Below are 12,324 nucleotides of genomic sequence, written 5' to 3'. Positions count from 1 at the left end.
GCATAGCTCCTGAATTTACAGAGCAGTGGGTTACAGCTTCTTCAAATAAATGACAGTTCAAGTTTACCTCCTCTAGAATTTAGTCCTGTTTCCTACACATTTCACCAAAACCCTACCATCTCTGATCTTCCAGATTTCAGGTATCTCTGTTCATCATAGTATTGCCTGCTTGCCCCAAGGGAATAAAGGATAACTCAGGGGAAAGGACTGGCTTAATTTTTTCTACACTTCAACTCTTACGTCAGAAACTCAGGAAAAATTTGTTGACAGATCAGGAGATGAATCCTTAGAGGGAACCTAGTGTAAGAGTTAACATTAACAGCAGGTACTTTGGAACCAGATGGTCCAGGTTCTTAGTGCCAGATTAATTTTCCTATGCTTCACTGTTTTTTCGTCTATCAATACCTACCTCAAAAGGTTGTTTTGAGGGTGAATGAAGTAATACTTAGAAAGCATTTTAAACAGTACTTGGCTAGTTAAGCATCCAGTAAATGCTAACTGCTATCACTTTTATTAAGAACTCCCCAATATTTGCACATACTCCAGGCCAGAATTGTCCCAATTAGGCAGTCTGTCAACAGGGAATAGCTATATGGCATGGGGAGTAGTCCTATGTGGATAAAGCTTCTGGTTCCATTCTAAGAGAGATATGCAAATGACTTAAGATCCTCCCACAAACACCCCTGTACTCAGAGGAATGGAGTGTCCCTGGAAGAATGGCCCCTTTGGTACTCTGCTGACGTAAAGACCCTACACAAGGAGGTCCTATATAGGAGAATCAAGTCACCAGCTCTGTCACCCTTCTAGTCTACTACATTCAACATCAGCTCAAGATCAATTACCTGGAATTTTAAGAACCACTTGTACTCTGAAAGAGAGCTATTAAAAAAATCCCTGTAGTTTCAAAAGACAAAACACTGTCTTGATCTTTGAGAGAGCAATGCAGTGAAGAGGCCAAAGGCTTTGTAAGCAGACCAACTTCAGCTCTAGTTCACTAGAGGGCAAATCACTATAGCCCTCTGGACCTTACCTCTCTCATCTTTATCGAAATAGAGTAAAGGGAGAATAACCTCTCATTGGAGTATTGTAAGGTTTGAATAAGATAATGGGCAGGGGGAAGCACCAAGCATCGAAATTGGCACCCCATAAGCACTCAACTGGTGCTGATTCCCTATTTCTGCCCAGAGCTAAGGTCATCGCCTACAGGCAAGGCAGACGGCTTTCAAACCGGAAAGTCTCAGGTACTAAAGACCTGGGTCCCTCCCTGTGTCCACATCCCTTCCAGACCAGCTCTTAGACTCCCTCTTTACTTTTCCAGCCCCACAATGCTACTAAATTGATGAAGCTAAAAGGGTTTGATCATGTCAGTATATTTATATGTAAATACAAAACTATTGGTGTGAGATATTGAAAATGAACATTTACAATTATTTTCTGAATCTGATTCAGTCAATTGACATTAAATACAAAATGAAAAGACTGTAAAAATAAGAACATATACATTCAAGAGCTTATTACAGTATAAAATTATTGAGGTCTGATGAGCTGCCAACCTCATCTATGATGGGGGAAGGTTTAGGGGTTCCTTGGATTTTCTTGGGAATATAGAGTGCTAGGGACTCAATTCCATTCCTGGTACATCAGGCTGGGTAGGCTGACAGCAGACAGGAGCAGGTTGAGTGAAAGAGGGGTGCAGGGATAGAAACTGCAGGGTACTGCCTCACCCAGCCAGGAGTTAAACTTTTTATTGACACAAAATCCATCCAGCTTGAGCTCCAAGGTTTGGCAGGCTACTAGGCAGAAAAAGATGGGCATCTGAGTAGATAGGGCCAAGCTGCCTAAGGAATGGAACCTTTTGGGAAAAGAAAAGGGCCCCAAGCTCATTCTCCCAGGGAAGGATTCTCATAGTAGTTTCCTTTCTCATACTTGGGATCCTTCTCTTTCCTTCTAAGGCACTGTACCAATTGCTCTTGCCTCTGGCTGCTCAGTCAGTTCATCTCTACTCCAAGGCTCCAATCCCTGAGGGACAGGAAGAGGAAAGAGAGGGTCTGAAATCACAGTGGAGGTGTATTACCAAAATCAACGAAGTAAATGGAGAATAATCATTAGCTAGGAGTAATCAATGCTGAATTAAACCAGTGTCACCACAAACCAGTATTCTTGGCTCCAACAGGTAGCATCCTGCAGAGAGATAAGTCATGATGTAAGGATGAAGGCCTGTAGTAGGAACATAGAAAGTGGATGTGCCTGTGTCCTCTTCCACCACTGTCATTTGACAATAGGAGACATAATCCCCAAACCCAGCTAGTCCAGGATAAACAGCAGGGTACAAGAAGCCACAAGACCTGAAATACAACACGGAGCCCCAGGAACTTCTACAAAGGAGTAACTCTGTGTATATGTATTTATAGAATACGACCATATTATCACATACAGTAATATATTATATACACACATACATATGGACCCATACACATAAGTGTACATACACACACGCGCACACACAGAATAACAGAAAAGACTGGAATACACGCTCTAGGTATAAACGTGCTTGGCACTCGGGATGTTCTCTAGAATATATAACTTGGTCAAGCTTTCTGGGAAGGAAGGTGGATACTCACCAAACCTCCCAATCAAATCCTAGCAAAGGGAAGGGATGGGAAAGAGGCCTCCAGAAGAAGGTATTGGGAAAGAGGGTAGGGACCTTCCTTTCCCACTTACCTTGCTTGGAGCCCCTGGCAAAAATCAATAGCCACAATTTGGTTATAATAAGGCACAGTTCAATGGCAGTTGCTAGGACTGAAGAACACACTGTTGCTGGCCCTTTCTAATAACAATTTCATCATATCTATCTCGCCAAAGGGCTTGCTGCCTTGCGTGCACCAGGAGACACAAGAAAGAGGTTGGTCCATGGCTTCAGTGTAAATGATGGCAACCTACAGACTCAGCGGTGTCTGGGACAGTTTAAGGAAGAAGGCTGGCCAGCAGGTAGGAGACTCATGGGACAGTTACTGACCCTCCATGGCCAGGAGGTTGTGGCTGGATGGCACCATGCCCTCCCTTTCTGCGAACTCGAGGATTGCCCTGTAGCAAAAATAGTACTGTTCAGGGGTCTGGATGCTGAAGGCTCTCTGGGTCCTCATGCGGGATACTGTCTGGAACACATTAAGGGTACCAAGCTCTTCCAGCTGTGCCAGGCAGATGTCCAGTGAACAGAAGGTACCTGAAGGGAAAAAGGAAGTAGTCATACCTAGTCCACCTCTCCTCTCCCCATCCTTCTACTAAATAACCCAGGCAGTACTGGATGACTTAATTTAAAGGCAAGGGTCCTCAGGCCTGAAAGGACTCAAGGAGGAGGGCAGAGTTGAGTGTTGGAAACCAGAGAAATGGGAAGGCCTCTTGTAATTCACATGGAGGTAATAGGAAAAACAGGTGGGAAAGTAAAATCCCAGACAGAACAGCACTCTCACATCTGGGCTTTAATTTTCAGACTCTACAACTTCTCCCCAGACGCCTAATGCTCTTTTTGACCTTCTCCCAAAAGGATCTCTGATGAGAAATGCCAGCAGTCCCTGCAATGCACATCCCCTTAAGGGTAAAGTGGATCCAGAAAGTCTTCATCTTCTCCAACAAAGAAGAAAGTGAGGAGGGGAGGGGGATGGGAATGAAGCAACAGCCCAGCTGAGCTCTCTGGACACCCAGGTGACAATGATGGGGTCAGAACATGATCACGCCAATGGGATGTATAAAGCATCAACCCCAGAAGACTTGTCTTGTGAAGTGTATATTCTGGACACACAGCACTAGGGTTACCAAAAGGACACTTAGGAAGAACAGCAATTCACCACCAATGGACCAAAATCTCTCAATCTGGCAGTAAAGAGCTTGGTTATTCCTCCCCCTCCCTTACTGCCTCCAGAGGCTCTGAGAGCTGCATCAGGTGCATCATTACCTGTCCTGCCAATGCCTGCACTGCAGTGGACCACAATGGGTGGCTCAGGGCACTGCCCTTTGGAATCTGCTGCCATGCTGCTCACAGCCAGCCTCTGCTGGCTCCTGACCGCTCTCAAAAAGTCAATGAGGGAACCTGCTGAAGAGGGGACACCATAATCTGGCCAGCTCAGGAACTGAAAGTGAGTCACCTGGCGTTTCTGCCGCTCCTTGGATAGAAAAAGAAGCAGAAGTTAGTGAGGTCACTTATGTTTGCCCTGACTACCTTTGGTTTTTCCGGTTCTCGATGCCCTGGGATCCCTACCACCAAGATTCCTGCCTACCACCCTCAACTTTCTCCACAACTGCTTCTTTACAAACCCAAAGGAAAGGTTTAATATTTGGAAGGGACAGAGTTCCTATTTGTAGGATCCAGATTTCTTCTAAGTTTCATCCCTAAGTAATGCCCCTGTTGGGTTAAGACAATGTAGTTATATTGGCTCTGAAATGAATATCCTGATCTTATTCCCAGAAAAATGGAAGTAACTTATAAGCCCCCTGGAATCTTGCCTATTCCTTTCAGAGACTTTCTTTACAGTAAAAGTTCTCCCTTAACTTCAAAAAAGTGAGAAAACAGAAACCCAGATTTACCTCTGTGTTATGAATTTCTAGCGTTGTTTTCTTATAATGGCTCATGTTCTCCACGCCTAGGTTGGTCACTGTGAGGAAGCCAAATCGGATCCGAGAGTCTTTTTCTAAAGGCCAGTACTGGCCACACTTTCTCCTGCCGCCCTCCTCAAAGCTGAAGACACACAGAACAAAGTAAGCCTTCCATCCTTCCTCTGCAGAGCATTAACCGTGACCTAGTCAGCACCTGCTATACCCCAGGCAGAAGTGCCATCTCTTGCACTGCTTCTAACTTATACCCTTGCCTTGTGGCAGTAAAGGAAGAAAACCTTCATTCTAAATGGATATAACAGTGCAAGTTTCTGCATGTACTCATTTAGCAGACATTTACTGAGTACCTACCATATCATTTGGCCCCTTCCCTCATACCTCTTGGCACTCTTCACATATCTGGGATAAATACTGAGTGGGCAAAGAAAGACAGTAGAGAAAATGTGGTGGGCCAGATGGAACTGTCTGCCTTGTATCTCAGCCACTGTTCATTTTCTTCCCCAATGAGGGGCCCTTGGATGATAGAAGAATAAGAAAGGCACAGCACCCAGGATGCCAGCAGGAAGTTTTTGTAAAGGCCTGAAGTCTACCTCCACTGCACTTCAGTGGCTCCAAAGTACTCCAAGGTGATGCTTTTTCCATGACCTCCTCTCCAAATCAAAGGCTGTTGTAACAGTGCCATGAAAAAGGGAAATGAGCTAACACTGTAATTAAATTTTGTTCTCATCTGAAATAGTGGTAATGGTAATACTAATGAAATAGTAATTCCTGAAGTTTTGGCAGATATGTGGACCAAAATTTCAATAATATTCTTTTCATCAAGAGCTTCCAGCCTAAATAAGCAGAAAATGGTCAAGGTAGCAGGGAAAGGGAGAGCAAAGGGGAACTGGTAATTCAGAAGCCAGGAAGACAGCTGCCCTTTGGAAGCATGGATCAGATGAAACGTGAATTGCCCCCTGTTTCACAATACTTCCTTCAGCGGATAAGGCAAGGACCTCAGAATAGGCTGCGACTGGCACAGGGTCACCAGAGCCACGGATTAAAGCTTTGAGAAGTTAGATCTATCAAACTATACCACACCCTGTATTATCTTTGGGTAAGCCAAAGAACCCAACATCTCAAACTCAAGGCCATGGCTTTTGTAATTCTCATTGTTTCTAAGAGATAAATTCCTCTTTTGAATCACTTATACTCGTTAGGGTAGGGGCAGAGAGAGGTGGAAAGAAAAGGTATGAACTCACCGAGTGGTCATGACAATCACCAAAACTTTTTGCTCCCATACCATGAGCCAGAAATCACGATAGGTATTCTCCAAAGGGCCTGGAAAAGACAAGGTACATGACTCTTTGAATCATTTCTTTTTCTTCCTTGGCTCTTCTGTTTTCCTCCCAACTACTAACTCCAAACCACATACACTGGCTCCCTGCTCTTATTACATTCCTACTATTCCCTTGAACCACCAGCACCAGCACAGCATGGGAGGAAGCCAAAAATCACATCTCCATGTTAACAAGGTCCCCAGGTGAAACTGTAGGTAGGTTACAGTTTGAGCATTGTTACAGACCCTCTCAGGGCCTTATTACCAGGATTTCAGCTATCATATCTATAATGACAGTGTGGACTGTGTACATGTCTCTAGCTGCTTTCATCTCATCTAAGCTAAGCCTTATAATCACCTACTTGCCTACTGAATTGTCCCCTTCTCTGTCCCATCATCTCCTCAGATCCAACATATTTTCAGCCCCCTCCTTCAAATCTAGCTTTCTCTCTCCACTTTCCCATCTCTGTTAACAGTACTGGCATTCTTCGATCACTTGGTCTTTTTTTTTTTTTAAGATATTTTATTTATTATTTTTAGAGAGAGGGGAAGGGAGGAAAAAAGAAAGAGAAACATCAGTCAGTTATCACTCAGTCCTAAAAAGTTGGAGTCAACTATGACTTACCTATTTTCTTTATCTACTAAGTCCTAGAGATGTTTTGCCTTTGAATTGTTTCTGCTTTCTATCTTTTTGCCCCCTTCCTGACCTCCCTGCTCAATTTCACTGCTGGGAAACTAACCACATCATCTTTCCTCTGAGTTACTTTACTCATCTTGGCTTACTTTTCTGAATAGGACTTTCTCTTCCAGTCTATTCTGGATACCCCTGCCAGTTTTAATCTTTCTAAAAAATTGCTTCATCACAATATAGACAAATCATGCTTACTTCTGCTTCTATCCTTTACTCAAGCCATCTCTCTCACTTCCAGTGCTGTTCATTTTCTACTCATTTTCAAGTGCTGTCTCTTCCTTAAAACTTTCTGACTACCACACCCCTTGTAGGATTTCCTCTCCTCAGGTTTTGATGGCATAGCTAGATCAAAACAGCTTAACCATATAATATATATGGTTTTACATCAGTCATTTTACTTTGTGAGAATTAATCACATCTCAGCAAACATGGTGCTGACTATAAGGGCCATGGTGTCAAGTTCTTCTATGTTAGAATCTGCACAGCATAGGCACTCAGTGGGAACTCTGAAGATATTTGTGGGCCAACAACTCCCCTTCGATCAAGGGAGTAACAATTCAGGATAACTCCTTGTAGTTTTCCAGTGTTTTTTTCCTCCACTGCCTACAGGGAAACAGGGAAGCACTGAGAGTTGATTTTTGTCCTGGAAGTTTGCTGGTTTCACTACCATTTTTGCTAAAGCCTTTTTAGCAAGCACTAACACTTTATGATACTAGAATTTCCTCTGTGCAGAAGTGGACACTTCCAAAAGCATGTGAGGTCTTGAAAACAAGCTAAATATCTAACAACAGAGGATTAAGTTATTGTATACCCCTAATTTAAAGTCTGTATGATAATTATTATAAGGTCCGTACTTTTTGCTCTTGAAAGATATGCACGAGATACCATCAAGTGAAAAAGGAGATAATGTATGGAAAGAGCCCATTTTGTTACATATTTTATATGTCTGTCCCTATTTATATGCATAGAAAGAGGTTTAGAAAGAGATCCTGCAAGATGTTAATATTATCTCTGTGTCTCACGGTTATAAGTGATTTTCATCTTCATTTAATGGATAGTGTTACCATAATATGCATATCAAGGAGAATATAAGAATACCCTTGCCCCAACTCTGCCTCTAGGTTTATCCACACCCCACCACCTTGCACCACAGCACCTCTCAGGTACTTACCTTTCCACAGTCAAACCACTGACAAATTGGTGTTGCCTATCAGAGCACCTGATAATCCAGATACCACTCAAATTCAGGCCAGGCAGAGGTCATAATTTCCTCAAAGGCACGAGAGATTTGGAAGGAAAAGTGGCACTCCCTACATAAGACTCCTTCAACAGTAGACTTTTCAAAGAAATAGTCACCAGTTTGTACTGACATGGGTAAAACCACTGACTTGCCTTGCTAGGATTTTTGACCCAAACATACTTTCAAATTCTGGCTTACTAGCCACTTAACTAGCTGTGTGATACAAGGTCACCTAAGCTTTTTGGGCTTCAATTTGTTCATGGATTAACAAAACAAAACTTCCTTGCAGAGAATAATAATTAGATGGAGATTCTGTACCTGATATATAATACATACTCTTAATAGACAAGATAATTATTATTATACATATTACGATGATTAAGAATCAGAATACTATAAATATAGTCAAGAAGGTTAGCCAGATAAATCAAACCAGCCTTCTCAATATCACAGGGCCCCCATCTTCTGGCGCTTGCACCTTCTAAAGGTAATCTGTGTTTGGCTCAAGAAACCCTCTGTCCCATATTCCTAGAAGAGTTTCTTCTGGACAGAGCCTACAGCACCAGCCTAAAGGGCACAACCCTTGCATAATTAGCAATGCTAAGTAGTGCCCTTGCCTTCTAAACCTGGAGAAAGAAGCATTATGAGGCCCCCTAAAGCCAATCCTTATGCCTTATAGGCCCAGCCATTCCAAGACTATCCTCCTCAACAAAAGCCCTACCCTCTTAAGCAGATCACATCATATCCTATACCTGCCAAAAATCCTTCCTGATAGTTCTGTTGTTTCTTCTTAGGGTCTTGAGAGAACTCCTTTTGGAGGGAGTTGTCCCTCCTAGAGGAAAAACATAAACCTGTGACCATAAGACCAATTAACAATGTACCAAGAATCCAAAGGCCCTTTTCCCTTTTGTCTCCCTCAATTATTATTTTGAAAAAATTGAATCTAACAAAAAGTTGAAAGAATAGTACAGTATATTCTTACATTCTTTAGTTCAAAAGCTATCAATATTAGCTATCATTTTGTGACGTTTGCTTATCTCTATAAAATAGTCCCCCCTTATTTGCAGGGGATATGTTCCAAGACCCCTAGTGAATGCCTAAAACCAGTACCAAACCACACACACACACACACACACACACACACACACACACACACTTTTTTCCCATACATACATGATATATAATTCATAAGTTAGGCACAGTAGTAAGAGTTTAACAATAATTAATAAAATAGAACAATTTTAATAATATACTGTAATAAAAGTTATGTGAATGTGGTCTATCTTGAAAATACCTCATTGTATCCTACTCACTCTTTTCTTGTGATGATGTGAGACGATACAATGCCTATGTGAGGAGATGAAGTGAGGTGAAAGATGCAGGCATTGTGCCAGAGCGTTAGGCTAATGTAAGGGTGACTTGAACATACGCACTGTGATACTGTGACAGTCAATCTGATAACTTAGATGGCTACTAACTGACTAATAGACAGGAAGCATAAACAGTGTGGACATACTGCACAAAGGGTTGATTCACATCTCAGGTGGGAGAGAGGGGGGCAGTGCTAGATTTCATCACACTACTCAGAACAGCATGCAATTTAAAACTTATGAATTGTTTATTTCTGGAACTTTCCATTTAACATTTTTGAAATATAGGTGACCATGGGTACCTGAAACTGCAGAAAACAAAACTGCAGATAAAGGGACACTACTGCATACATACACATGTATTTTATTTTTTACTGAACTATTTAGAAGTTTCACTTATTTGGAAAATATGATAAAGAATAAAGAAAAAAATAAAGATGTAATTCTAACTCCCAGAAATAAAAACTTTATTTTTGGTCAAATAAATAGAAAAATAAAAGTAAGTTTCGATGCACTCTCCCTCTCAGGAGCATGCCATCACTTTTCCCTTCCCCTCTTCTTCCCTGAGACGTGTTACCTTTGCCTCCCCCCCACCCTAAGCTCCAACAGCCCCGCCAAGGGCCCTTTCTTCTTGCCTCTGTAACTTGTTTCTTTAGCCTATGCAGCCCAAGTGGCTCACTTCTACTACATCTGTAAATTTCTTAATAAACTTTCCCTTATAATTTGAAAAAGAAAAAAAAGTAAATTTCAGACATCATGACACTTTGCTCCTAAAAACTCAAATACATATTTAGAAGAACAAAGACATTCTCCTACAGAACAATATCATTATCATGCTTAAGCAATTAAACAATGATACAATAATATTATCTAATGCATAGTCTCCAATTGTCCCAATAGTTTGTCCTTAACTGTTTGATCCTCCAAATGCAGGTTTGAATCATGGATGACATACTACCTTTGGTTATCATGTCTCTTCAGTCTCCTTTAATCTAGAACAGTTCTCTTTTTAAATTTTTTTCTCTTTTTTAAGGTTTTTATTTATTTATTTTTAGAGGGGGAAAGAAAGGAAAAAGAGAGGGAGAGAAACAACAATGTGTGGTTGCCTCTCATGCACCCCCTACTGGGGACCTGGCCCACAACCCAGGCATGCGCCCTACACTGGGAATTGAACCAGTGACCCTTTGGTTCACAGGTCGGCGCTCAATCCACTGAGCCACACCAGCCAGGGCTCTTTTTAAAACTTTTTAATGGCATTAAAGTGGGAGAGTTTAAGCAAGTTTTCTTACTGTATGTCCCAGGATCTGGATTTGTTTGGTTTGTTTCTCATAATTAGATTCATACTTAAAAACTGGCAACATACAACATAGGTTATATGGTACAGTTCTCAATCTTTCACAGCAGGAGTCATATTAATATGTTTGTCCATTACAGTGATACTAAGTTTGATCATTTACTTGATTAAGGGAATATTCACCAGATCTTTTGCTAGCCACAGTCTGTAATGGTCAAAAGGCCTTAAGCCCACATAGGAGGCTGTTATGTCCTGTGTTGTGATTTTTTTCCACCCTGTTAGAAGACAATCTAATATTCTCCTTGAGATGGCAGAGGCCAGGTCAGGAGTACTGAGCCTGCAGCAACACTTATAAAAACTCCATATGAAATCCTCCTAGAGCCCAGTACTACACTGTCAGATCTAGCACAGACAATCCATGTCGGAAGACTGCTGAGGTTCCCTGTGATGGTACAGGGATCAGCAAAGCCTCTTAGTACAGCAACACCCATTCACAGATTGGACTCAGTTTCTGGGCAGTTCCACTGCCACTCCTGTCCTCCTACTAGCCATAATGAGCACCTCACTAGCTAATGAGTTCTCATTTCCCATCCCTTTAGGATGGCAATATAACACGCGGTCCAAAAACTTGTACTAATGTTGTGTGTTCAAATCTCCAGTTTATCTCCATGCAGTGAGTTTCCAGGTACATGTGATACAGAAACTCTGTACTTCTCAACTGCCTTCCTCAATAACCCCTAATCTTTAGGAAAGGCCAAAATATAGTGGCCACAGCATCACATTAAGTAACCATTTTCTTTAAAACTTATGCTATCATCTGGTGGAAGAATCACAAGTAGATGACTCAAAACCAACTTGTGGGGGGCAGACTAACTTACCTTGTGTACCAATGTAAGCATTCTTCTGCTTGTAGCCATCCATGAAACTGGCGTTGATATAATCTGTCTAATGATAAAAAGGAAACATCATTGCAGCTGTGTGGAATATACCACTTGGGTGGGAAAATGATGTACTAGTAGATAAATAAAACCCAGGGTATGGATAGTCTCTTCTCATCAGAAAAAAAGAAAAGAGAAGCAAAAGGGCCAATTTAAAACCTCAACTTCCACAAATGCTGCTGGAACAACTGGATAGCCACATGCAGGGGGGAAAAAATCAAGCTGACTCCTTCCTCACACAATACACAAAAACTAGCATATTTTGCAGTGTATAACGCACACTTTCTTGCCAGAATTTTTGAGGGAAAAATAAGGATGAACATCATACATAGGTAGTACTAATTTCATATCTATATAAATGTTTTTAATTCTTTTTATGCTCACGCGTTAAAAGTGTAACTCTAGAAAGCAATAACGATATCCGTATGCAAAATAATACCCTGAAATACGAGAATAGGTTTTGTTTCTAAATATAAATTAAAACGAATTAAAACATTAAAATGAAAGATTTTTTCCTGAAACTTTGGGCCAAAAACGTGGATGAGCATTATATATGGTAGAATATGGTAACTCAAAATGTGTCACAGGCCTAATGTAAGAGCTAAAACTAAAAAATTCTTAAGAGGAATATATAGGATTAAATCTTTTTGACATCAATTAAATCTTTTTGACATTGAGTTAAGCATGGCCTTGTTAGATATGATCTCAAAGCACAAGCAACAAAAGAAAAAACAGATAAATGCAACTACATTAAAACTTTTATGCTTCAAATGATACAATCAAGAAAGTGAAGACACCTGTAGAATGCATGTATTTGATAACAGATTTGTTTCTAGACTATATAAAGAAATCTCACAACTCCATG

The 12,324-nt window shown here is 41.2% G+C and overlaps 1 protein-coding gene and 1 long non-coding RNA gene across 2 annotated transcripts in view; one reads left to right on the top strand and one right to left on the bottom strand.

Annotated features, from left to right (window-relative positions):
* Nucleotides 1-1,275: 1,275 nt before the first annotated feature.
* PTPN9 (protein tyrosine phosphatase non-receptor type 9) overlaps nt 1,276-12,324 on the bottom strand; it is a 92,093-nt gene continuing 81,044 nt past the window's right edge. The window contains exons 9-13 of the mRNA XM_054592047.1: nt 11,400-11,466; nt 5,850-5,928; nt 4,582-4,732; nt 3,953-4,160; nt 1,276-3,223 (exon numbers count right to left, since the gene is read on the bottom strand). Coding sequence (XP_054448022.1) covers nt 3,009-3,223; nt 3,953-4,160; nt 4,582-4,732; nt 5,850-5,928; nt 11,400-11,466 — 720 coding nt within the window. The 3' untranslated portion in view covers nt 1,276-3,008. The remainder of the gene's footprint in view (nt 3,224-3,952; nt 4,161-4,581; nt 4,733-5,849; nt 5,929-11,399; nt 11,467-12,324) is intronic.
* Nucleotides 4,048-5,350, top strand: LOC129085625 (uncharacterized). Its single transcript, XR_008530736.1, has 3 exons — nt 4,048-4,133; nt 4,642-4,752; nt 5,117-5,350. It is a non-coding gene; the product is annotated as an uncharacterized LOC129085625 (long non-coding RNA).

The sequence above is a fragment of the Pteronotus mesoamericanus genome, unplaced genomic scaffold (assembly GCF_021234165.1).
Source record: "Pteronotus mesoamericanus isolate MK-2021 breed Mesoamerican mustached bat unplaced genomic scaffold, CSHL_Meso_final scaffold_31, whole genome shotgun sequence".
Classification (NCBI taxonomy): Eukaryota; Metazoa; Chordata; class Mammalia; order Chiroptera; family Mormoopidae; genus Pteronotus; species Pteronotus mesoamericanus.
This window is presented reverse-complemented; position numbering and strand designations above follow the sequence as displayed.